Source organism: Pezoporus wallicus, unplaced genomic scaffold (assembly GCF_028554395.1).
Source record: "Pezoporus wallicus isolate ANWC-B61680 ecotype Strahan unplaced genomic scaffold, APGP_CSIRO_Pwel_v1 contig_5261, whole genome shotgun sequence".
Classification (NCBI taxonomy): Eukaryota; Metazoa; Chordata; class Aves; order Psittaciformes; family Psittacidae; genus Pezoporus; species Pezoporus wallicus.
In genome coordinates, this window is record NW_026642423.1 from 7854497 (window position 1) to 7880907 (window position 26411).

General features: G+C 47.8%; 1 protein-coding gene across 2 annotated transcripts in view; it reads right to left on the minus strand.

Moving 5' to 3' along the window:
• Positions 1 to 375: 375 nt before the first annotated feature.
• The window catches only part of ITGB5 (integrin subunit beta 5), a 66380-nt gene continuing 40344 nt past the window's right edge, over positions 376 to 26411 (minus strand). For both annotated transcript variants that reach the window (XM_057430164.1, XM_057430165.1), the window contains 5 exons: positions 7809 to 8031; positions 7003 to 7106; positions 2836 to 2952; positions 1506 to 1672; positions 376 to 959 (listed from right to left, as the gene is read on the minus strand). In XM_057430164.1, the coding sequence (XP_057286147.1) occupies positions 864 to 959; positions 1506 to 1672; positions 2836 to 2952; positions 7003 to 7106; positions 7809 to 8031 (707 nt within the window). In that variant the 3' untranslated portion in view covers positions 376 to 863. The remainder of the gene's footprint in view (positions 960 to 1505; positions 1673 to 2835; positions 2953 to 7002; positions 7107 to 7808; positions 8032 to 26411) is intronic.

A 26411-nucleotide genomic window follows, 5' to 3' on the forward strand; every position in this document is an offset into this window, starting at 1 on the left:
CCAGCTGCCCTCCTGCAGGCACCCAGACCAGACGCTTCCTTGCCCACCCCAAGGAATGGTGTTTAATTTAGTTTCCTCAGCCTAAACTCCAATTTCCCTTGGGCTCCCACCAGCTTCCTGTCTGTTTAACACCTCCGGCACAGAGCAGGAGCTCCTTCTGGCACTCCCAGCCCTGGGTCAAAACCAGGGTATTAAATCAACATACCTTCTGCAGCAGTCACTGAGGCTCCATCTCCTATTTTTATAGCCATGCTTTGGCTGATAAGGCTTTATTAATAAAACAATCAGGCAGCACCACTGTTGCTTGCAGGAGCAAGCCTCAGTTTTGGTGGGAAGCTTAGGAAGGAAACAATGAATTCTACTTACAGCATCATATATGCACAATAGTTTTATTTTGGTTTTTATATAAAAAAAATCCTAAAGACTGCAGAACTCCTGTATCCTAATTTCTTACACAAATGCTTCCAAAACCCTCTTCTTTTTAAGCTAATTTCCCCCTAACAACTTGCAATGGCATGGGTTCCCCTGATTTTTGACCTAGTCACCCTTTCTAAAGGGATATGTCTAAAGCTGCAATATGGCACTTGGTTGACTTAGTTGGCAGGTTTAATATATCCAGAAAGCTGGGGTACGGAGTCATACGCGGCTCGGAGTCCATCAGCACAGGCAGGGAGCCTGTCTTTGCGTCCGTGCCTCCAGAATGAACCAGACTTTTCTCCTTACTGTGCAAATAACAGGCTCTGGTCATCGACCAGTCCTGTCGTAAGGGATTCTCCACCCTGAAGAGGATCCCATCTTCAAGTGGGGAAGCAGCACATACAGTCAAGCAATTGTCCTCAGCAGTCTAAGGCACCAAGACCCCATCAGTCAACTGTACCATTGTAAGACTTGTTGAGCTTGTTGAACGTGAACTCTACATTATGTGTGGAAATAGGCTTTCGGTAGAGAGGATTGGATGCCTTTGGAGAAATAAGCAGACAGAAAGAACAAAGATGAGTAACAAATTCCATATCTGGTTAAAATATATCTAATCCCCCTTTCATTTTCCAGTTAGTTTGACTGAAATGTGCATTTAGATCCCAAAACAGTACTGTTTCTCCATAGTTTGCCTATCAGACCTGCCTTCTGTCCTGTCTGCAGGCACAGGTAATATCCTCACATGCTGCAAACCCCATCTCAAACCTCCCAGAAATGCTCCACCATAGACCAGACCAACCCGGCTGTCACCAGTTGGAGCCTGGTCCCCGCTCCCCTCCCTCCTTCAGCCCTTCAGTACTGCTGGGGAATACATGATGAAACCAAAGGCTGAGTATAATTTTGCAGAGCATTTGTAACTTTCCAAGGGGAAGGGCAGTGCAATGTGCCAGACCCTGAAGCCCTGCTGCAGAGTATGAGCACCCACATTCCCCACACCTGCCACTGTTCTCCATCACTGCAGAGCTGTTTGCTGCTGGTGCACCGCAGTAGCCCTCTGATACACCAGCAGCATCCCTACCCTGGCTCACCATTTCGTATCTGGCCCGGGAACGTTCACTCTGGAATCGGTCGAACTCCCGCCTGTCGTGAATGGTGACGAGCAGCTTCCAGAGCCCCAGCAGGAGGATGCCGACCAGGACCACACTGCCGATCACTGCCAGCACAATCGTCACGGTGCTGGGGGCTGAGCTGCATGCTGATAACAAGGGGGAGGAGGTAAATAGCCCTGGTGCAAGTGTATTCTGGATCAGAATACCAGGATGTAAGGACCTGGATGGCAGCCACTGAGCACATGGCCTCAGGGCAGCCCTAGCAGCAGCGACTAAATCAAAAGAAGCAACAGTCCTCTCTGAAGCCAAGAGGATGTTTTTTAGTTAAAAAATTCCTGGCTGGAGGCAGGTCAAGGCACAGCTCTCATGGATGTCACTGGGATGTCACACAGCGCTTCGGGGAAGAGCAGTGCTGCAGTGCCACCGTCCAGCAGTGATGCCTGGTTTTAATGCCAGGTGACCCATGCGGGACACAGAGGATTAGGGTGCCTCTGGCAAAAGCCAGCTCATCTTCTGGGCCACATGGACAGAGGTGATCTCTAGGCACATTAAATAAGTACATCACATCAGCTAATCAACTGGTCTTTCAATTAAGTAAGTGCAAGCTGCAGCACCAGTTAAATAAACATGTGGTATCTCAGTCTTTCCTGTACTGGCCTGTGCCTCTGAAGACCAGAGGAGATCGCAAGAAGCTGCTGCTGGGTGCTTGCCAGTTTGTCCTGCAACACCACGTGTGGTTTGCTTTGGGAAACCACATTGCACGTGACAAAAATAACACTTGAAAACACAGCTGTCTGCAGTAGCCAGGGCACAGGGGCAGGGACACAGCCCTTACACTGCCTGGACCAGAAAAACTAGCACTTTGGCAATGCAAAAATCCATAGGTAGCGTGGAGGTTTCCTAACATCCTGACTTAACCAGCATCATCAGGTTCTCCCTTCAGATATTTTTCTCCCAGTGGCTCTATCACCAAATCAGTACATGGCATGCTTTTTGCTATAAAAATAGGCTGGGTTTAACTTAAGCATCCCAGGCTGGCAGAAAGCCCTTCAGCCAATTGCTAGCTATGCTGGCAGCTCAGGTGCATATTTCACTCCAAGAGTCCTTTTTTCACTAAGTTGGGAGCATTTGGATCTGGGTTTTAGCACTGTAAACCATGTTACTTTAAATCATCCCAGTTCATCTGCTCATGTGTGCCTTTATGCAGCCAGTGAAAACAACTTTCCGCAAACCTCCAGGCTCCCCACCAGCCCACCAGCTCTCCCAGAGCACCCTGTGCTATTAAAAGCAAACCCAAGGGAGAACCAACCTGGCTCTTTGAGAACGGTGAGGTTGGATTTCCCACTGGCAAGCTCCAAGTAGGTGAACTTCATAACACAGTTATTCACTGGGTAGGCGCAGAGAATCGCATTCGGGTCATCTGTTTCTGGAATGAAATGCAGAGTTGCGGAACTTTTTATTATGTTTTAAATAAAAAAAAAGTCCTAAAGACTGAAGAAGTCTTGTATCCTAATTTCTTCTTTTTAAGCTAAATTCCCCATAAGAACTTGCAATGGCATTGGTTTCCCTGATTTCTGACCTAGTCACCCTTCCTAATGGATATGTCTAAAGCTGCAATACGGCACTTAGGTTGACTTAGTTGGCAGGTTTAATATTAAAAATCAGCACAATTCTCCCCTACAAGCTGAGCAGGGCTTCCCATGAGCCTGGGAGAGGAGGAACAGGGAGGAAGCCTGGAAAGCAGAACCGTTTGATCACGATTTGTGCGAACTCTAACTGAGCGGTGTCCAGACTTACTGCTGGAGAAAATGTGGCACTCAGCAAACACTGCATGGCAAGCAGATGCAACTTCACGCACTCACACCACCGTTTCCTTTCCACAAGTCTGTTTTGGCTATTAATGGCATCTTCTTAATTTGCTACATTTCTTGAAGAGCGGAAGCTGAAGAGAAAGTGAGGGGCTCAGGCCCAGCCTGTGAGACCACAGACAGGGCCAGCGGCAGCAGCAGCCCACAGCTGGCTCACGCTTCAGCTGTGCTGAACGGCTCCAGCTCCAGAAACAGCTGAGAAGTTTTTAAAGAGTGAGATAGAAGAGGAAAATGAGGAGAGGAGGAGGGAGGGAAGGGGAAGGAAGGAGTTGGTTGGAGGGGAGGATGCGGACATGCAGGAGTTGCAAGAAAGGAGACTATTTGATTCCCATGGCCATAGGGGCACTCTATGTTTGCCTGTTTAACATACCAGACAGACCAGGCATACCGTACTGTGACCAGAGCCTGTCACTGCTCTGATCACTGTAAGATGCTTCCTGAGGAGGTCTGCTTCACAAAAGCTGTTAAAAAGTTTTATCAAAGCCATCATCTGAGGTTTGCACCTCTAGCTCTAGGGATGACTTCAGCAGATCTACTGCCCTGCATGGCTACACTCATGGGGTGTCCTGATGTCCTGGGTTCAGCAGTAGCAGTCATTTTTCTCCTTCTTGGTAGCTGGTGCAGTGCAGTGTTTTGACTTTCGGCCTGGGAACAGAGCTGATAACAAGGATGCTTTGGTTTGGCCAAGGACTTTGTGAGCCTCATGCTCTGCCAGGGAGGAGGGGAAGCCAGGAGGAAGCAGAGACAGGACACCTGACCCAAACTGACCAAAGAGGTATTCCATACCACAGCACGTCATGCCCAGGATGTAACTGGGAGTTACCTGGAAGGGCTGGTGCACTGCAGGGTTGGAGGAGGTATGGGTTGGTACTTGGTCGGGCTGGGGGGGGCGAGTTATCGGTTGGCTGGTGGTGAGGTGTTGTATTCTCTTCCCTTGTTATTTCCTTTATCATTGTTATCATTGGTGGTAGCAGTAGTGATTTGTGTTATACCTTAGTTACTAAACTGTTCTTATCTCAACCTGTGGGAGTTGCATTCTTTTCGATTGTCCTCTCCGTCCCTTTGGGAGTAGGGGGAGGGAAAGAAGGAGGGGAGTGAGTGAACGAGTTACCTGACTGGGTTTAAACCACGACACCTCATTGTAGTGACAGTGCCTGGATGGAGACGGGGCAATACCTCCAGCCATGCCAGGTATCTCTGCAGGGGCACATCTCTGTAGGCCTGCTTGGGCTGCGAGTTTCAAGGCAAAGGCAGGAATTTGGGCATTCAGTCTATCTGTCCAGCAAAGATGTGACCTTGGCTTAGGCACCTGGAAAATGCTTCCCATAGCTCACTGCACTCATATCCATGCCTGTCTGTCATGCTGAAAAACTATCACGCTAACGACTACTGCTGTTTCAGCCCCTTATCTCTCTCCTGTCTGTCTTTCCTTTCAATGCCTTTGACTTGCTTTCAGTTGAAAGATTAATACCCTCCACTTCAACAGCTCTAAGCCCAGATGCAACTGCCCCTCTGTTGAGTCCTGACAAGGTTCCTGGTGTGGACAAACCTCAGGAAGGAAAAACATGCTCTACCTACACAGTGACATCAAAGGCAGGCTGGGGAAGTGCTGAGTATTACAAAGCAAGGTACTAATTAGATTAATACAGATAAAACTTCCATGTTTCTTGACTAATGCTCTTCTGAACTGAGCAGCAAATATTAGTTCCTCCAGGCCCATCTGCTTTCAATCCCATCCTTCCACCATTATTCTTCTAAAAGATACAGATGAATAAAGTCTTGATAGTAATTATTTCCATTGGTCTTCACTGAGTTTGAGAGATCACACATCTACAGAGAGAGGTGCTTTCACTGATGTGTGCTGTTGGCAGGTTCAGCTCAGCACTGGACCTATCATGTTCCCCTCATGAAACCTCCTCCCTGGAGCTATCAGGAATGGATATGTAATACTGCAGAACCAAAGGAGATCCTGCAAAGTCCAGTACAAGTCATATAAGCCTCCCAAAATATATCATTCTGGCTCAGATTCCAAGAGATGCCTCTGCTCTACAAAGCTTTGAAGCACTGGTTGCTTCATACCCAGAGCCAAAAGGCCCTTGGGATCTTCCAGGGTGTGTTCATCACAACTTGGTATTTAAGAAGATCCCATCCTCCACTGCCAGGACAATGCAGACTTATGTCTTCCATGACAAATATCAGCGTCTGGCCTCTCAGCAGGGACTTCTAAGATGTGCTACATAACATAAAAACACTTGAGCACCAGGATTTGGCTGAGTCTGCCTGTGAAGAAGTCCACAGTTCCCAAACGGTTTCTCTAGGAACATTTTGCTTTACCCCTTTCTCTAGCAGCCCTGATCTCCAAGCCATAGGGTGCCCTGAGCTCCCAAGAACTCAGCACCACCTGCAATTTGACTGCAGTAGCTGAACTGAAGAATAAGCATAATTCTCAAAAATGTCTTAAACCAGAAATCTGGCTGTTTTTTCTCTGAAAGCCATGTAGGGGGTTGGCAAATCACAGCCCAGACTCACCTCCCAGTGTGCAGTCAGCACAAAACCTGGCTTTAGGAATGCTGCAACACCCAGGAAGGAGAACTGAGTTTTAATCCCCAGTATTTGGTGGCTCCTAAGAAACACAGGCATGTCAGACATCAGAAAGGAGCTTTCTATGATTTGAAGTGCCTTGTAACCTCTCTCAGGGTGCTCTATAGGTGCACTCCCTGCTAAACTGCAGTGAGGATGGCGAGAACAGCAGCAAATCTCCCAAAGGGAAAGGTAGGAAACCCTACTGGTTGTAATTCAAAACCTAGACACTGGATACAAGAGGAGTCAATGGGAAAAACATTGCCTGCAGGCAGCTTGGGAGGAAGGGAGAGAAAGGACAAGTAAGGTAGAACACTCCTACCTCTAAAAACTATGGGAAGAGGAGGAAATGTCAGATGTGGACAATAATTTATCCCTGCTTGATCTCCATCCCTCTCTCCAAGGGGTATCACTAAGGCCAGGGTCAGGATTGCAATTAAAACTGCCACAAGTTTGGATCCTCTCTATTCCCCTAAATAACAACTAGGGCCTCCCAGAATGGAGCTTGAAAAGAAGGGGTGAAAGTCATCTGCTGAGGGATGCACATTTGGGTGACCTCTAGAAGAGAACACAAAGGAGAGGAGCTTGCCAAAGAGGCTTTTAGCAGTCAGTTCCACCAAAGCAGAAATCATTGTCTCCAAAACAGCTTTGCTTTCTTACAAGCTCACTTCTTCCAAGACAAATTCTCAGAAGATTAGAGAACGTCTTTTTAGGGTGATACTTTGTTCTTCTGCAGTTTCCCACGGCTCATTTAATCTTCTCTCATCTGATCTCATCCCACTGGCTTTGCTCCTTGCACTGGCATCAATGTTTAGATATGGTAAGATGTTATTTAGAATCCAAGGGGTTTGACCTCAATATACAGCAATATACAGCAGCCCATAGGGAGGGTCACAAATACCACATATACATCCTATATACACATACATTTTAAAACCCTGAGGTTCCAGATGGGTCTTGGTCTGGTTAAGAGGAACTAAAACAGTTGCTGGCTCTCACCGCCTGTAGTTCTGCTGCTGCCTACTTACCAAGAACATCCACAGTGGTGATGATCTCATCCTTACAGTGCTTTTGGCAGGTTTGGTTATCAGCCAGTCTTCCTGAGTTAAACAGCTTGCATTCAATGCAATCCCTGCAAAAAGACACATGGAGAGGAAGATGAAGCACCCATAGGAAACTACATAAACACAGCGATTCACCCCCGGGAAAGTGACTTCCTGGGTGTTGGTCTGGAGAATGCACATCTGCACTACAAAGAAAAAGCAACTTCAGGGCCAAGCATCTCCATCTCAAGATTCTAGGAATAGAATCAATGAGGTACAAAGCAGCAGGTAGGTTTGGGGTCTGTTTGCCCTTTGGATGTCAGGAGCTTCGCACCAGCTATGGCAAAATCCATCCTGCCTGACATCAAGGCATACGGTATTGCTGCTCTGCGCCAGACTGAAGCTGATGCCCAGGGCACCTCTGCTGCTATGAGGGAGGCAGGCAGTCATACCCATCCTTCCCTCCTCTGCAGCTCACAGCTCTCTGGGCCCAGACGTTTGCAGATGAGGGTAGAGCAAAAGTGGGGTTGCCAGCCTTTCGTGCAGAGTGGGACAGCACTGGAAACAAACAGGGACATGAACCTCCATGAGGACTTGGCAACAACACTTGTTGCTCCTCTGGGATACTCTCAGGTTGCTTACTGTGGGCTTTGAGCTGCAGCAGGCTTGCCTGGGGCTCATCACCCCTGTTTAATGAACCAGGAGTAACCCCTTAGTTGCAAAGTCTCCCAGGAACTAAAGTGCTGCCCTTCCCACCAGCGAGACGTCCCTCCTGACTCCACCATGAGTACCTTTTAGTGCTGCAGACACCTGGGCAGGTGGGACACTTCTCACACGTCTCTCCAAAAGCCCCTGGCTCGGTGCATTGGCACTTCCCACAGATGCAGCTGCCCCTTCCGCTGCACATCTGCCCATCGCTGGACACACAGCCATCTGTCTCGGTGGAGCAGTTGCAGTTGTCCCCGATGTAACCCGCATGGCACTTGCATTCCCCACAGTGACACTCTCCACGGCCTGAAGGCAAGAGCAGAGGGGAGGTGTCACCAGCATCCCAGGCAGGAAAAGCTGCTAGAGACCTTGCATGGCATAGCAACAAAGAGATGGTGACGGTAAACACCTAGATATCAAACTATTATCTACATTTAGCAGCAAAATATACCTATTTACCAGCTTCTGCAGCTTTCTTCTATAGTAACTAAAGACAAATGGGCATCTCTCCCTTCCTGGGAACAGGAGGCTAGAACAGGTGACCATGGGGAGAACAGAGCAGCTTCCTTTCAATCAGACAGCCCTCAGCTGGGTGAGATGACTTCCACCCCAAGTCCACACACGGAACAACCACCTACTATTGCAGACCTCAAACACAATTAGGGTAGAGACTGCATGCCCCGGCCAGTGTGTCAAACTTGCTACCTTCTTATTTTTCTCTCTCCAGATGAGGGCCCCCAAGTATCCTCCTCTTTCCAAGGTGCCATTTTACACCCTCCTGGTTTGTCCCCGGTCAGTGCTTGACACCACGAAGCAAACATTAGCACCTGGAAGCACGTTTTGGCAGCATGTTGCCATGAGCTTTTCTTACCCACAAAATGAATATTCCCCACCTCTGCCCCTTGGTGCCCAGCACCTCATAACTGGGCTTTGCAGAGCGCTACACCATCCGCCTCTGCAGAAGGCTAGCAGAAACTCTATCACTTGGTCCCTAGTGATTGATTCTTAAGCATCGCATGACTTCACTCATGCACCCACCTGAAGGTTCCGGCTACACTAGGAGGGTTATGTGCAGCACCATGATTTCCACAGACACTGGAGTAACAAAAGTATCCAGGATGATGAAGGGGATCTGCAACAGCTTTTGAAATACTGATTCTCAAAGCAGGTATGTCCATCTCAGAGGCATGACACTGGGCAGATGAATACTTCGGGGCACAAGAGGATGTGGCAGAGTCAATGCGGTCTCACTGCTCAGCGCATGAGGTGAACAGGAGGTGGCATAGACAGACTGCAGCCAGTGTTCTGCTCAGTCTTGCAACAGGTTTTGCTAGCAGAGCCACCATGATAGTAAGTAGGGCCCCAAGTATTGCTTCCAGCCTAGCCATCTCCAGGCCACACCACTCGACATGAAGTTTTCTCCTCCTCCACACTTCCCTGCCCTCTGTGGACTCTGAGCTCTGAAGTTCAGTATTACTGCTGAGCCTCCAAACCAGTGTAAAAGAGGGAGCTCCTGCGAGGGCTTCCATGTTTACTGGGCTGGATGGTGTTTTGTATGAATTAATCTATTCTTTTCTCTGTTACACCAAGAGATAGGAAAATGCAAATGGAGCTGTGCTTCCTTGGAGGTCCTGAGCCCAGGGTGCAGCAGCAAAAAGCCTAACAGGTCAGTCATTTCATAAGGTTTTTCCTACCCTTCTTTCCTAATAGGTTTACTTAAGAAGTACTCCCCCAAACCTTAAAATACCTTAAAAAAAAATAAATCAACAAGCAGTGTCTCCTGTGTCCAAGCAAGACCTCTGTGTCCCAGGCGTACCATCAAGGTTGCTAGTACCAGCTGAACCTAGAGTAGCTTAGGGCAGCTCACAGCAGAGATGGATGAAGAAACAGATCCACTCCCCTATTGAAGTATCCCCTTGCAGCTATGGGTTTAGTGACTGGCTGAGTCAACAAGCTTCAAGGCTTTCAGTGATGGTAAGTGGAGTGGCTCGCTGCCGAGCATCTGGTTTCAGAAAGGCATCCATCAGCTCATTGGAAATACTGGTTGAATTCCTCCTTGGTCAGTCACAAGAGCAGAGATGCCTTTGAAGGCACAGTTTATAGAGCTGAAGGGCTTGTATACGATGCGCATCAGCAACTTAATTACAGCTCAGCTTTCCCACTGGAAACAACCTCAAGTGCCTCAGACAGGATAAATTATATGCATGCTCCTTTCATCGACACAAACCCGCTGATCTTCCTGCCTCTCCCATCACTCCAAGAGCGGCTGTGGATTGTCAAGCTATATCCCTTGCCAAAAGTCATTGGAGCACCTTCTGTTTTACTAGGCATCTCATATGCTCCAGCGCATCACAAGTTGCCCTCCCCTACAACCTCTTTTGCACTCCCACCATTTGCTTTGGATTCAGCCTGCAAACTCAAACATTACCAGACAGAGGAGATTATGTTAGAATTAAACTTAGCTAGGGATGTGAAAGATAACAGGAAGGGATTCTACAGGTACATAGCAAATAAAAAACAGACTAGGGAGAATGTAGGCCCCCTCAGGAAGCTCTCGTGAGAACTGGCTACACAGGATTTGGAGAAGGCTGAGGTTCTGAATGACTTCTTTGCCTCGGTCTTCACTGCCAAAGGCTCTGACCAAACCACCCAAGTCTTGGAAGGCAGATGCAGGGACTGTGAGAATGAAGACCTTGTGGCCACTGCAGGAACTGATTCGAGACCATCTTAAAAATCTGAACGTGCACAAGTCCATGGGTCCTGATGAAATCCATCCGAGGGTCCTGAAGGAGCTGGCGAATGAAGTTGAGAAGACACTGGCCATCATATTTGAGAAATCATGGCAGTCAGGTGAAGTTCCTGATGACTGGAAAAAGGGAAATATAACCCCCATTTTCAAGAAGGGGAAAATGGATGACCCGGGGAATTACAGACCAGTCAGTCTCATCTCTGTGCCTGCAAAATCTTGGAGCAGATTCTCCTGGAAGGCATGCTAAGGCACATGAAAAACAACAAGGTGCTTGGTGACAGCCAGCATGGCTTCACTAAGGGGAAATCCTGCCTGACCAATTTGGTGGCCTTCTGTGATGGGGCTACAGAACTGATGGACAGGGGTAGAACAGTTGATGTCATCTACCTGGATTTGTGCAAAGCATTCGACACTGTCCCACATGACATCCTTGTCTCTAAATTGGAGAGACATCATTTTGATGGATGGACCACTCGGTGGATAAAGAACTGGCTGGATGGCCGCACACAAAGAGTTGTGGCCAATGGCTCAGTGTCCGGCTGGAGACCAGTAACGAGTGGTGTCCCTCAGGGATCGGTGTTGGGACCGGTCTTGTTCAACATCTTTGTCGCTGACATGGACAGTGGGATTGAGTGCACCCTCAGCAAGTTTGCCGATGACACCAAGCTGTGTGGTTCAGTTGATACCCTGGAGGGAAGGAATGCCATTCAGAGGGACCTTGACACACTTGTGAGGTGGGCTGATGCCAACCTCATGAAGTTTAACCATGACAAGTGCAAGGTCCTACACCTGGGTCGGAGCAATCCCAGGCACAGGTACAGGTTGGGCAGAGAAGAGATTCAGAGCAGCCCTGTGGAGAAGGACTTGGGGGGTGTTGGTGAGAAAATGAACATGAGCTGGCTTCAGTGTGCGCTTGCAGCCCAGAAAGCCAACCATATCCTGGGCTGCATCAAAAGGAGCGTGACCAGCAGGTCAAAGGAGGTGATCCTGCCCCTTTACTCTGCTCTTGTGAGACCTCACCTGGAGTATTGTGTGCAGTTCTGGTGTCCTCAACATAAAAAGGACATGGAACTGTTGGAACAAGTCCAGAGGAGGGCCACGAGGATGATCAGGGGACTGGAGCACCTCCTGTATGAAGACAGGCTGAGAAAGTTGGGGCTGTTCAGCCTGGAGAAGAGAAGGCTGCGTGGAGACCTCATAGCAGCCTTCCAGTATCTGAAGGGGGCCTATAGGGATGCTGGAGAGGGACCCTTCATTAGGGACTGTAGTGATAGGACAAGGGGTAACGGGTTAAAACTTAAACAGGGGAAGTTTAGGTTGGATATAAGAAGAAAATTCTTTCCTGTTAGGGTGGTGAGGCACTGGAATGGGTTGCCCAGGGAAGTTGTGAATGCTCCATCCCTGGCAGTGTTCAAGACCAGGTTGGACGAGGCCTTGGGTGATATGGTTTAGTGTGAGGTGTCCCTGCCCACGGCAGGGGGGTTGGAACTAGATGATCTTAAGGTCCTTTCCAACCCTAACAATTCTATGATTCTACGTTTACATGATCTCTAGAGGTGACCTCTTTCCTTGCCTACATCTGATGGAGATTAGAAGTCTTTCCCTCTGTTTGCCTTCACAACGACAGCCTTGCTCTTTCCCCAGACATCTGTACAAGCAGGTTTGGTTTGCCCTTTCCCTACAAAGCTCCTTTTTTGAGCCTGTGGATACAGCTACAGTCACCACTGCTGCTGCTCATGGTGCAGCTGCAGAGCAGGGACGCCTGTGCCCTCCGCTTCACAAGCAAACCAAATGGGGTGGCTGGCTTTTATTCACAATTAATTCAGGCAATCAGCCTCTCACACACAGAATTTTGTGCCTCCATGGCAATTAAAGTGTCCAAATTAGCTATAAATCATGGTTTTCTTAAATGGGCACTATTTCAAGGAATCCAGAGCAGCTGGCCTTGGGAATCCATGTATATGGCTTCTAGTAAATATGCTCACACTTGAATTTGAGCTGTGAGAGCCATGAGAAGTGAGCTGATTGCATTCACACTGCCCCATGGTCTCAATCTGGGTGGCAGCCACCCTCTACTTTTGGGCAGAGTCCCTGTACCATCAGCTTCAGCTCAGTCCTCCGACAACACCACAGAGCCTAGCACAAGACGTGAATTCGTTAGAAATATGTCTCTGGACCATAAAATGATTTAGTTATTAAAGCTGTCAGTGCCAGTCCAGTATAGGAGGCCATAAAAAAGGAGGCACATCCCTTCAATTCCTTGGCAGGCTGGGTATGGAGCTTGAACAACTGTCCTGGGGAAGGGAAACAGCCATTTCCAAATAATGCATCCTATTAAACCACTGCTATTGGAAAAAATAAGAAACATAATCTTAAAGCAAGTGTTTTTGTTTACTGAAAGGTATGAAGAAAAAGCCCTCTATATGAGGGCGACTAAGTGTGGGGTGTGAGCTTAAAATTTAAAAACATGTTGAAATGTGTTTTCTGCCTTGGCCACACTGGCTAAGCAGACAAGAAGTCTGTCGTGGTTTAAACCCAGTCAGGCAACTCGTTCACTCACCCCCCCCTTCTTTCCCTCCCCCTACTCCCAAAGGGACGGAGAGGACAATCGAAAAGAATGCAACTCCCACGGGTTGAGATAAGAACAGTTTAGTAACTAAGGTATAACACAAATCACTACTGCTACCACCAGTGATAATAATGATAAAGGAAATAACAAGGGAAGAGAATACAACACCTCACCACCAGCTGACCGATAACTCGGCCCCCAAGCCCGACCAAGCTCCGACCGATACCTCCTCCAACCCTGCAGACTCTCAGCCCTTCCGGCTAACTCCCAGTTACATCCTGGGCATGGCGTGCTGTGGTATGGAATACCTCTTTGGTCAGTTTGGGTCAGGTGTCCTGTCTCTGCTTCCTCCCGGCTTCCCCTCCTCCCTGGCAGAGCATGAGGCTCACAAAGTCCTTGGCCAAACCAAAACATCGCTATCAGCTCTGTTCCCGAGCTGAAAGTCAAAACACTGCACTACACCAGCTACCAAGAAGGAGAAAAATGACTGCTACTACTGAACCCAGACAAGTCACTGGCTGAAACTCATCATGGGGCATGTGCCAAGAGTGGGAATTTCCATGCTGACCTTTAATGGCAAAGATGTTACAATCTTCACCGCATCAGCATGAAAGATTACCTACTCCTGCAAGTGCCATGATCTCCACTTCTGGGGCTCTCCATCCACCTCCCACACAGCTTGAAGACTGGAAATACATGGTTAATGGCACACATTTATTCCTTATATGGCTGTAGCAAAAGTCATCCTACTTCTCAATGTCCATCTCGAGCACGAGAGATGGGACTCCACTCCATCGTCTCCCTCAGGACACAACCCAAGAGGATCCTTGAGGCAGTGAGACTTTTGGTGATGGTGACCCAGAGCTGAGGTTTACAGCATGCATAGTGCTACCTGGTACTCGTATTTTGCAGAAAAATGTGCTGCACGTTTGCAGTCTCAGCTATCCTATGGTCATACTTTGTGCTGATGTAGTTAAGCAGTCTGTATGCCATGTAAGATCATGCCTGCAGGAAGCCTTCCATCACTGTGCTGATGATTAACCTAGTTTCACTTCCTAGTTTCATTTCCAACATGAAAATGAGTCTTCAAGGAGGGTGTGTTTCAACACACCTCTGCACCAGAAGTCTCATGGTTCAGGACAATACCCTGTACTTTAACCCTCTTCAACCCTTTGTGTTTGCATGTTCTCTGTTAAAGCTGCTTTGTGAAGCCAAAAGACATCAATTATGTTCTCCAAACATAACAAGAGGTATTTTCTTCTGTTCCCATCCTTGAAATGAGACAAGCATACACATTTAAAAGATCCAGATCTAACTGGGAAATGACATGCTCCCTCTGAATTTGATAACATACTTTCCAGGCAGCTCTTGATTTTGGGGGGGGGGGGGGGCTAACAGGAAACACATGTTAGGCAGGCTGCAGAAACATGCTGGGAGGGTGTAGCAGAAGAAAGCAATGCTTCTGCAGGGGGAGAGCAGAAACAGAGAGACTAAGTTTGGACTAGTCTGGGATCCACAGGGGAGCAATGGGGTGCACCACTGCTTGGAGGCACCCTCTTCCCAAGGGGGCCACGAAGGTGGACTTAGACCCGCAGCCCAGTTGGCCCCTCTATCTCTCTGAAATACATCCCCATCCCACTGCCATGTTCTGGCTCCGCAGCACATCTCACTGTCACTCAGGCACCTTCTATCATCAGGATGTCCAGCTGTCCTCATTTCACCCCAGCTGTCTGCCTCTCCCCCTCAGTTGCCCAATGGGATGACAGCTGCAAACCCTCTCTGCCCTCACCCCGGCACGGTGCAAAGCTGGCTTGGCAGCCCAACACCAGCACTGTGCGCTGTGGCCCCAGTCCCCGAGCAGGGTTGTTGCTGGTGAGTAGGAATTAGGGCAGCAACTTTGGGCAGAAATTCCCAGCCTCTGACCCTGATTTCATCCCAGGCTTCCTGACAGTAGGCTGCAGAGTGTGACCCCACAGTCGCCGAGTGCTTGGCGGGACAGACTGTTTGCCTTTTAAGAACTGCACAGACCACTGCTGCACCAAGAGGTCTGAAACTCAAAGCACTAAAAGCCTTGTCACTAGGTCTTTGGATAGGAAGTGGTTTACCTAAAGCCCCTTACTTCTGGGGACCATAAAACTGTGCAAAAATACCAGTTTTCTTTTGAAAGAAATAATAAAAATAAAAGGTACCAGCTTTTATGGAGGGGGAGAAAGGGTTTGAAAACAAACCCCTCCAACAGTCCCTTTTTCTCCACCTTCTAGAAAATTAAATTGATGTGCCTATCACACAAGAAAAATATAATCCTCAGTATTTTTAAGCCAATTTCTTGGTTTCTGAGCACTTGGGAGGGGAACGATCAAAGTGCATTTTGTTCCTATTAATTCAAGGCAGTTATTTTTGTGCCTCTGGGCTCACATACAGGCTTTGGGTCAGGACCTTTGAAATGCTGGGCTTTTGTCATTTTTGGTTACTTGAACAACTCATTCAAAAAAAAAAAGCCCAGCAAACTCAAACCAAAAGCAAAAAAACCACAAAAACCCACAGGAAAACCAATAGAAAGAATTGAGTTACAGCAAGCAATTTCCAGACTCCTGCTACCACTCCTTTAAGGAGACCTGGCCACCATAACCATCACCCAGAGAGCCCCAGCGCAGAAGCCACACATCGTACTCCCCAGAGACAGATGCATCCAAAAGGTCTGCTTGTGAAAAAGTGGTCAAACCCTACTGACACAGGGCATGGCCCGAATATCAGTTTAGTACCAGACCAGTCTCTCAGCAAAAAGTGCTTGACGTCTGCAGTGGAGGCTCCATGAATGGCACATTTTGACTGGGAGGAGGGAGGGCAGCGGAAGAAGGCTCTGAACACTTGGAAAACATAGACCTTTCCATTTGGGAAAAGGCTATGGCAAGAGAGAGTGCCTGCTTAGGCAAATAAATCATCAACTTTCCCACTAATCCCTTTCCATGACTCAAAGCAGCCAGAGCTGCACTTCCAGAGGCCAGGCAAGGTGAGGCAGCCTGCCCACGGCACAGCTCTGGTTCACGGCACAGTTCTGCTGCCAGATGGTTGGCACCGTTAGAAGTCATGGAGAGCTCAGGAAGTTTTAAATACTGGGGCATGAGTAAGGATTCATTCCCCAGGTCACACCAGTCTGACAGGGAAAACAGGGGTGGCAGGTTGGCAGGAGCATCCCCAAGTCCTGGGGCCTACAAACATAACGACCTCTTGTGAAAAGGAGGTTACTATATAAACAAAGCCAAATGTCAGGGCTCTAAGGTTTCTGTGTAAGCTGAAATGCATCCACCGACTGCCTTCATTCACACCAGAAAAGAGCTCGCCCATGCTCGTTTATCCACAATGCAATACTGAAACAACAAAACCAACGCTAAGAGGCTAGTAGTAAGTAAATGGTTCTTTTCTGTGTGTTTTTTACACCAGATGCCATGGATCTGTGTGCATCTTTCCAATGTATTAATTTCAACAGACATTTATATCCTGAAGCATATGGGTTTGTCCAAGAATTGACAAGGCTTTAAATAAGTCTTGATTTCAATGCTAGTGCTGGTTGAGCTCACCAGTCATCAAAAATAGCACCAGATGTAGCAGCCTAATGAAACCAAATGTGAAGGAATAAACACATGCTTGAGCTGCTTGGGTACCACAAGCCCTATCACCAGCTCCACATTACTGCCAGCATCCCCCATGTTGCAGCACAGCCATTATAGAAAAAGCCCTCAGCCCCCTAGTTTCTCACTCACTTGGGAACTTCTAGGTTAAACGAGAACTGGGCAGGGAAAACAGGGCTTTGGAAACTGCTGTCTCATGAAGGTAGCCGAAAGTGACCAGGGGCAGGCGGATTTCCTGTGGCAGCCCTGGCCAGCCTTTCCTCATTTTCCTTCTCTGCTGCAGAAGGGAAGCTGAAACACAATCACGAGATATGGCTGATGATCCACCAGAAAGCCAAAACTGGCAGCGCGGAGTCATTTCCTGAAGGAGACCTAAAGCTGCATTACTTAAAATAAGCCTTCCTTTTTTCTGGTCTTTTTTTTTGTTGGTTTTTTTTTTTAGGTAAGCTCAGCACTCCACAGATCTCCTGACTTTTGCTTACGTTAGCGCCTCAGCTGAGCCTGCCACACGTGGCCTTTTGGACAGGGGCCCAGACCTGGGAACCGGAGCTTCTAGGTGCTGCTGCCAACACTACTCCCAATGCAGGGAGCGATACAGGGTGAGAACTGCTGCCAGATCCTCCCAGAGACACAGCTCTTCTTCCCAAGTTGGGGCAATCAGGATAGGTGCACTGATTCCTTTTGAGCCGTGGGTCCAAATACCATTCCACCAAATTGGGCACATGCTCATCCTTGGTTTTGTCACCCCTTAAGAACCTGACATGGAAGATACTGCAAAACCTGCTAACACTTCATACTATTCCTTAAGCCGGATAAGGTGTGTTTGTGTGAATCCTGTTTTTCCCTCTCCTTTAGCCTTCCAATTCTCTAACTGGAAAAGGGCTCTGTGCCACTGTCCTCTTCTATCAACCTCCATCCCTTCTTCTGCAGGAGTTTATTTGGCCTCCCATGGGATGTACCAATGCCTTTTCCACTGCAGTGCTCCTCTCCCCAGCCAGCTCCCCAGACCCCTTACAGATGATACAGGTGAGAGCTGCTTGCAAAACACTCTCAGTGCAGCTCCCCCCATTTGTTTATTTTCTCCCAAAAAAAGCCTGACAAAGAAAACTGTTTGACAAAGAGCAATTTCCACTTGGCTCTCTCAACCCTGCCAAGATACCACCATCAGCCATGGGTTCAGAACCAGAAGCTTTTCCCCTAGTTATATACTTTCTTGGCCCATCTCTTTGCCCAGGTCTGCTTATACAACTCTACAGTAAGCCTTCAGCTTTTGACACCATGAAGGCTCTGGAAGATTTAGAAACATGAGGGGATATACAGTGAGCACACAGTTAGATGAAATGCAGATAAAGGTCTTGAGAAAAGCTATAGTGCCACAACCTGTCCATCAAAGTGTGGTGCCTCCAGGAAGGATGAGCTTCATCCTCCTGCCCAAGTGCCTGAGCAGGCTCCTATAAGCTCAAACCCAAAAAGCCTCCAGATTTGTTCTTAAAATAAAATGTGGCTTCAAAACAAAGCTGCACAATCACAAATGCCTGAACTCCAGGGCCAAATTCAGGTCCATCCTTCAAATGAAAAGCAGGCTAATTCCCACCCTGCCAAAGCCCAAGTGGGCTGAATGCCCTTTCAGCTGGACCTTGTTGAGAGGAGTGGGCTCCAAAGCAGAAAGAGAGTCTTTCTGTACAAAATCCAGTGCCATGGGAGCCTTGCCCAGTTCTGTGTTTGGATGCAAACACATAATCTGGTTCAAGTTCACCAAAGGTCCATGGTTTTGGAACAGATTTCTTCCTTTCCAAAGAAGCTGAAAGAAAGCAGAATATCATTCAAAATATGACAAAAAAAAGAAAGAATGAACCTTCAGCCTGTGCTGCACTTCTCATTCAGGTCAATTATTTACATTTAATTTTTTAAACCAAATTAAGCAAAATTCACAGGTTGTCAGTGCATGTCAACAAGAAATGCAGAGGCCCAGAATTTCACTCACGTGCTGCTCTGAGGCTTTCATCTGCCTCTAAACCCCCAATACAGCATTCATTTCCAAATGTTTATTTCTGTTAATTACTGTCATCAGAAGTATCAAATGCAAACGACAAACTCAGTGAGCTGCTGACCACAGAGGCAGAGCATTTAAGCGAGCTTGTTCTAAGACCGCTCTCTGGGGAGCAAGGAGGTGATGAGCTGTGTTTTCAAAGTTCATCTTGGTTTTACTTTGGAGCTTTCTACTTTCTGAAATATGTGATTCCTGGCTGTGGGAGTGGGCAGCTGCAGCAGAATAGGGCGGGCTGGGTATATCTAATGCATGCACTATTAGGTGACACCTCTGGTTGTGACCCACATGCTGTGCCTCTTTAAGAACAGAAACCCACAGACAGAGCTCTGGCTCCTGTAAAGATGTCAAAGACGTCACTTCTTTATCCTTTAATTCTGCCCTGGCATTTAATGCCTCATTAGCATGCATTAATGCTTGCAAAAGGTCCACTCAGGGACAAGGAGAAACCCCAGTGAAAAGAGGCAGGAACAGCAGCACTATGTGCTGGTTGGTCCTCAAAGGAGCTGCTGCCAGATTTGGGGAGAGCTGCAAGACTTTGACAGCAACGAGGGTCAGGGCAAGGGGAAAGGAGGGGTAAGAAAAGGCGGCTTTGCCCTTTCATGCCAGGAATGGAATGGAAACTCTGCCAAAGCAATATGCGATATGCTGGGAAAAGAAAGTTTGACTCAGTTGCTGTTTCAGTGTGAACAACCAACACAAACGGTTGGGGTAAGCAAGGTAGGGCAGGCAAGGTATACCTGCTGCCAGAAACAGAAAGGGAGATGAAGAATAAACACATCACTAAGCAGAAACACAAATGAAAAACATTGATGTTCCCATGAGAAATCCATGCAACGATCATACAATATCTTGAGTTGGAAGGGACCCATAAGGATCATCATGTCCAAATCCCAAATAATCATAGAATCATAGAATCATAGAATGGTTCGGGTTGGAAAGGACCTTAAGATCATCAAGTTCCAGCCTGCCTACCAAGGGCAGGGACACCTCCCACTAAACCAGGTCACCCAAGGCTCTGTCCAACCTGGTCTTGAACACCACCAGGATGGAGCATTCACAGCTTCCCTGGGCAACCCATTCCAGTGCCTCACCACGCTAACAGTAAAGAACTTCTTCCTTATATCCAATCTAAACTTAATCAGTAATATTTAACAGGCAACTCTGTAACTGTAATACCTGGTGGTATAATACCTAATACTGCATTTATTTATTGGGAAAGAAATCCAGAGGAGCGTATACATGAAGCATTCTAGCTAAGAACCATCCACCTGCACTGAAATGCAGCCTTCTCTAACCTGAAACATTCATTAGCAGAGCAAACAGAGGGGGAGCTAGGCATTTTTATATGCCACAGTTACAAGAACTGGCCATGCTTTCACAGGTCACGGCCAGAGGGCAAGGGTCATCCCATGCCATTTGCCCCAGTACAGTGGCTATTTGAACCCCTTGAGATCCTCAGCCTTTTCAATAGGCACAGGGCGGGACGGGGAGGTGCACACTCTTGGAGGAGGGCAGCACATCTCAGGATTACATTGGAAGGAGAACAGAAACCAGGTCAAAGCGGAAAAAATAAATTTGGAGAGGAAGTAGAAGAGAGAGACTGGGGAAGGATGGAAATGATGCCCTGGAGGGGAAGCAGCAGGGAGGTTTCCAGGAGCCTCCCAAGGACTGGAGATGTGAGGAAACACATGCGCTGAGTCACCTCCATGCACCTCCAAAAGGCCACCAAGGATCTGTGTGCAAGGGAAATAGAGACTTCATAAAGATGAAATTTGGGGTGCAAACACCTCCCGCCCATCTCTCAGCCCCTCTCTATGAGCCACAGCTCGTGGAGATAAGCACACCCAGAAATACATGGGACACGCTGCTGAATTTGGTAGCTTAAGGCAGAGAGACTTCAAAACCATCTGCAAAGAGTGAAGGAGCTCTCAAGACTGAGAGGCTGGCTGCAGAGACACCAGTGAGACAGCATTAAAGACAGGCCCCTTCTGAGACGGTGGTTTGCAGGGTGCCCATCTCTCTTGATGTAGGACTGCCAAGAGGAAGAAGCTAGTGCCTGAGCCAAAGGCCATTCACATGACCCAGAAAGCCTGCGTTATTAGAGGATGTGTTTCAAATGAAAATCCTCCCTATCTTCTCTGTTACATATAACAAACAATTCATTGACACATGGTGACAGGTATCAATAATTAGCGGTAACACATCAAGGTGCGAGTTCCCCCATTTCTCTGCCTCGCTCCAGCTCTCTAAAACAATAATGGTTGATGCTCAGGAGCCCTTTGCTTGCAAGAAAAAAAATCAAATACTGCTGAAGAGGGATGAGGAAGCCAGCCAGCCACTCGAACAGCTCCTGGGGAGTCTCTTTCCACTCTTTTGAATTATCTGGGAGCCTGGGGCTGGACATCAATGCTTCCCATCACAGAAGGTGCCACCCCAGCACAGGGTACAATGCAAACACAGAGCACCACGTGCTGCCCACAATGGCTAAGCATGTCCCATACGCATTCCTGGGATTTCTCATCCTCTTCACACTGTGTAAAGAGTGGTAAGATTTTCAGTGACGTTCCCCATTAAAGGCTGAGAGGTTTCGAGTGTTGGTCTCAGAACTCACTGTTTCCAGGTCAAGCATGGCCAGACTTGGCCTTTCAGGAAGGCACCGTGGGAAGCAGCCTAGGATGACCCCAAGGCTTGTCCACCAGCTCCTGTTGCCAGAGCCCTAAAAGCCAACATCCCACACGTGACAGCAGCAGCATGCTCCTCCACAGTTCCTTCCCTGCATGTGGAAATGTTTTCCAAATCACTGCTTGAGCAATCACACCCTGCCCCCCAGAATGTTGCAATGGCAGGGGAGCCCCCACCCTCTGCAGGAGGTCAAGCAGGAATGAAGGAATATCAGCAACTGACATCAGAAAAAATCTGGTTTATACAAACACACTTTGAAAAAAAAGCAATAAGGACTTTTTTAGAGCTAAGATACAGGCAAATTACATTGGACACAAGGCCAAACAGCATCTGCAGGGAGCATGTGTGCAGGGTGAGAGTGGTGTTGGTCAGAGAGGGATGCAGGTGAATTCAGTTAACTGCTCTTCCAATTAATCCCCATCTCAGCCCTGCCACCTGACTTGGACCTTACACTTCTTTAGGTTGACGCACAGGATGTGAGCAAACAGAACTGACCTAAACCTTACATTTCTTCACACTAATACACGTGATAAGAGTAAGTGGGACACATTCAGCTTTGTAGTTTAACCCTGAAAAAAGAAGAGGACAGCAGAGGTCTCCCATTTGATTTGTTTTTTATTCAATGTTTGCAGTCTATTCTTGTTGAAACAAAATGTTTCACAGGTGGAGGGGGGATGTCAGCTGGCAAGGGATGCCCACCCAGCAGGGACACTCCTGTTCTTGACCACATCTTAAGAGAGATGCTACTGCAGTGCCATCTCCTTTTTATTCTGGCCATAAGGTCCCCCCGGGCTGCGCAGCAGCTCTGTAGGCAGGAGACCTCAAGGTGCCTGGAACCAGGTTTGTTGGCTGCTAAGAAGGAGCAATGGGTACCCAGTGATGCACGAAGCGTGATGACGCTCCTTTTTCTAGCCCACCCTCAGATGGCTTTCAGCTCCCTGTCCTCTACCCTGCTGTTTGTTGGGGAAAAGAGACACTCATAGTCCTATAATCCTAATGGAAAAGGGTTTGGGCTCAGAGACTTTACCAGGTTCAGCTCACCCCAAACCACTCTCCCATGCTCTGCAGTCCTGACAGCACATACAGCCACTGCCTGGCCCCCTCTCATGAGCTTCTCACCTGCTGCTGATAACTGGGACTACTAATGAAGCAACTGGCAATGCAAGGTTGCACCACAGTGACCTGAGCTGACACTGCACCCTCTATCACCAAAATAAGCCTTAAAATGCTGGTAGAGGTATGCTCCCAATCCTCCTCCAGCTTGGGGACCAGAGCAGGATTGACCTGTGGGGTAGCTGTCCCAGAGACAGGGCCACATCTCCTCTGCTGCTGCATGGCTCACAGCCACACAAGCAGTTAGTATCAAACAAAGGATTATTTTTAACCTCCACATCTTATACGGTCCTTTTGCCTCTCCCCTTCAGGTCCTTTTTTAGTGGGCAATGCTCAGATGCCATCTTTTTATACAATCTAAATTAAAAAGAAAAAAACTAAATTCCCCAGATCAAAAGCCTAAAGATGACAAGACTTGACATGACTTAAAAGAAAACATTGCAGATGCGGTTTAGGCTCTGTTCCCTATTCTCTTTCTGCCACAAGCCACTCTCTTCCCTTCTGGCAGCGGCTAAATTTACTTAATGCCATCCCCCACTCCTTGGCATCACCACAGGCAGTGGGCACAGGCAAGCTCCCCTTCCTCCCCAAACCACATTCAGCCCCTAACCTGCACGTCAAAGGTTAATAAACCAAGTATTACCCATTTCTTTCTTAACAGCAGCTTCTGGTAAAAACTTTCACACTAGGAATGAAGAGAATTAAGACAATAAAAGAAGTGTTAAAGCTGGATCACCTTTATCCTCACATCTGAGCCTTCAACTGCACACCAGCATCCTCCATTCAGGCACTGTCACTGGGTAGTTGAATAACAGTGTCGTGGTTTAAAACCAGTCAGGCAGCTCGTTCACTCACTTCCCCCCCCCCCTTCTTGCCCTCCCCCTGCTCCAGGAGGGACAGAGAGGAGAATCAAAAGAATGCAACTCCCACAGGTTAAGAGCAGTCCAGTAACTAAGGTATAACACAAATCACTACTGCTACCACCAGTAATAATAATGATAAAGGAAATAACAAGGGAAGAGAATACAACTGCTCACCACCCACCGACCGATAACTCGCCCCACCCCACCCGACCAAGCTCCGACAGACACCTCCTCCAACCCTGCAGTCTCCCAGCCCTTCCGGGTAACTCCCAGTTACATCCTGGGCATGACGTGCTGTGGTATGGAATACCTCTTTGATCAGTTTGGAACAGGTGTCCTGTCCCTGCTTCCTCCCAGCTTCCCTCCTTCCTGGCAGAGCATGAGGCTCACAAAGTCCTTGGCCAGACCAAACATTTGAGTAGTAACTAAAAACATCAGCGCTATCAGCACCGTTCCCAGGCCTAAAGTCAAAAACACAGCACTGCACCACCTACTAAGAAGAAGAAAAAATGACTGCTACTGCTGAACCCAGGACAAACAGCTACAAAGGTAAGTATGGAAAAAAGTCTACTTCATAAGATGTGTTCATGGGCACAGTGATTTGTATGGTAACAGAACCCACTAGAAACATAAGGGTACAGATACCAGCAGTGCCATCAAACCTGAGTACTTCTCTCAAAGAGCGGGACCCTATTGCACAACGAGAAACTGCCGTGCCAGCACTGAAGTCATCACAGTTCCACATCATCCCACAGACCTCCTGTAAACACAGTGGTGCTAAACACTGCTACAGTGCCTACAACAGGGAATACGAGAAACAAACTGCAGAAGCAGGAGTGAGATTTCTAGTTTGAGGCTGTGCTAGACAGAAAAGCCTCATCTCACTGGACCTTAGCACAGGCTAAAACCTCACAGCGATTCCCCATTTTATAAAACCAAGAAAGGGAAGCATTCAGAACAAATACTGAAGACTTGTACATCCTCAGCAGTTTTTGAAGTGGTTTCTGCAGGGTAGCTGGAGCCGCATTGCACATCAGTTTGGCTGTTCTCTGTGAAATAAGCCACGGATTATCAGTGAGCTGTCACTTCCTAAATCCCATTTCAGAAGTGATTCTGGTACTTGCGGGTATTTGCAGATTTGACACCTGATGGTTTATTGCTGACCCAAGCTTTTTGTGTCCCTGAAAGCCCTGTACCAGCAAACAAGGCCAGACTCCCAGTTTCTGTGCTCTGAGGCATCTCCATCTCGCTATGCTTTAGCCACCTACAATCTTTAGTCACTTTAACCAGTTAAGATGTTAGCAGATGCTTAAGAGCTAGAGAGAAGTTGCAGGGCTTGATTTACAATCACGGAGCATTTATAAATCTGATTTATTGCCTAATTCTAAAAAAAAATGGAGAAGCCACAAAAGACCTGACCTGACAAAGCTGCACCAACATCAGCAGTCGCTGTGTTACTTGGACAGTATGGATTTTCGGGATGAGATCCTTTGTATTTAGGGGGAAACGTTCTGCCGCATGGTGAGTGCTCTTTACTTACACCTCAGTAGCAATGTTCCTGTGCACAACTACAGTCTGGGCTGAAGAGTGCACAAATGACATCCACAGAGGGAGACAGGTAACAGTGTCAATAGTTAAGGGGAAATTTCTCCAGAAGCACCAAAGTAAAGACGATGCTGTTCTGTTCTGCATAGCCCCCTTAGAGAAAAAAATAGGTCTGCAGCACTGAAGCTAACGAAGCTTGTCCTCCAGTGAGTCAGTCTCTCTTCATTAGAGGCGAACAAGTGATGCCCTCGCTGGGGCCTCTCCTCCCTCTTGACCTCTTTTTATGGGACCTTCAGGAATGCAATTAGCACTGAGATGTTTCCTCCTTTGTCAAACTGCCTGGCAGGCAGCCAAGGGGTTCAAAAAGCTGCGGGCCACAAAGCCAGCTGCCCCTTCCTGAGCCTGGCTACCACAGTACTGCTCTCTTCTCCTGTCCCACAGACACCCATATTTCAGAGAGAGGCCAGAGAGATGTACCAAAGGTCTCGGTGCATGAGGACAACTTCTGTGTCCAGAGAAAAACTCAGAGTGAAGCATTTAATGGTTTGGAAAGTAACTGCCTGCTTTCTTAGAGTATGGTACAGTGGATAACCTGGTTACATCTTTTGGAGGAACAGAGCGCTGCTGCAAGCTGTCCCCAGTGACCCAAAGTTAGATTAATGGTTCGAAATAGATACTCTGGAGCTGTTAACTGGACTCAGGGAGCAGCAGAACAAATGCCACTTATTAGTGACCACGTAGCACTGACTAAGAGTTGGATGCAAATTGAATCAGCATTTACAAGGTGTTATAAATTACTCCTTTTCCCAGTCACCCCACAGATGCAGGAGGCACGTTAAACCTCCCACTGACAGGAACTAAATACTTGCTTCTCCTTTAGATTATCTCCCACCTAAAATCTGCTTTTCCACTTCCTGGAGGGCTACAAAAGGACAGGAGCCATATGCAGCAGTGTCTGCAGTCATCACTCCTCTCAAACACTGACAAAATGAGGCGCCAATATTTACAAATGGACCCAGGAATGAAAATACTTTTGTTGGCCAAAGGACTAAGCACCAAGAGACAAGAAACTCACAGTTTATCTGAAACAATTTCAACCCACTGAGGCTTTCACTAGGAATGCAGGATGCCTGAATGCGATCTGCCAGCCAGCCCTGTGTCATGGCAGTGACTCAGTGGGAATAGTGTCACTCTGGATCATAAAAGGAAGAAATACCCAGGCTGGTTGGTGATGGGCTCATGAGGTTCATGATAAGCCTCATGATGAACCTCATGACGTGCATGCAAAAAGCACAGCCACGTAAATGCAAAGCAGTTCGCATGTATGGATTTTCACTCCTCAGCTTCAAAAACTGTGCTTTCCTCCTGGTGCTCCCCAGATGTCGGGTCAGGTTGGACTGGCTGCTTCCCACCTGCTCTGTTCAGGATGATCACTCAGGGTTCATGACACTATCATCTTATTCAAAAGCTTAAGCAGGTGTAAATG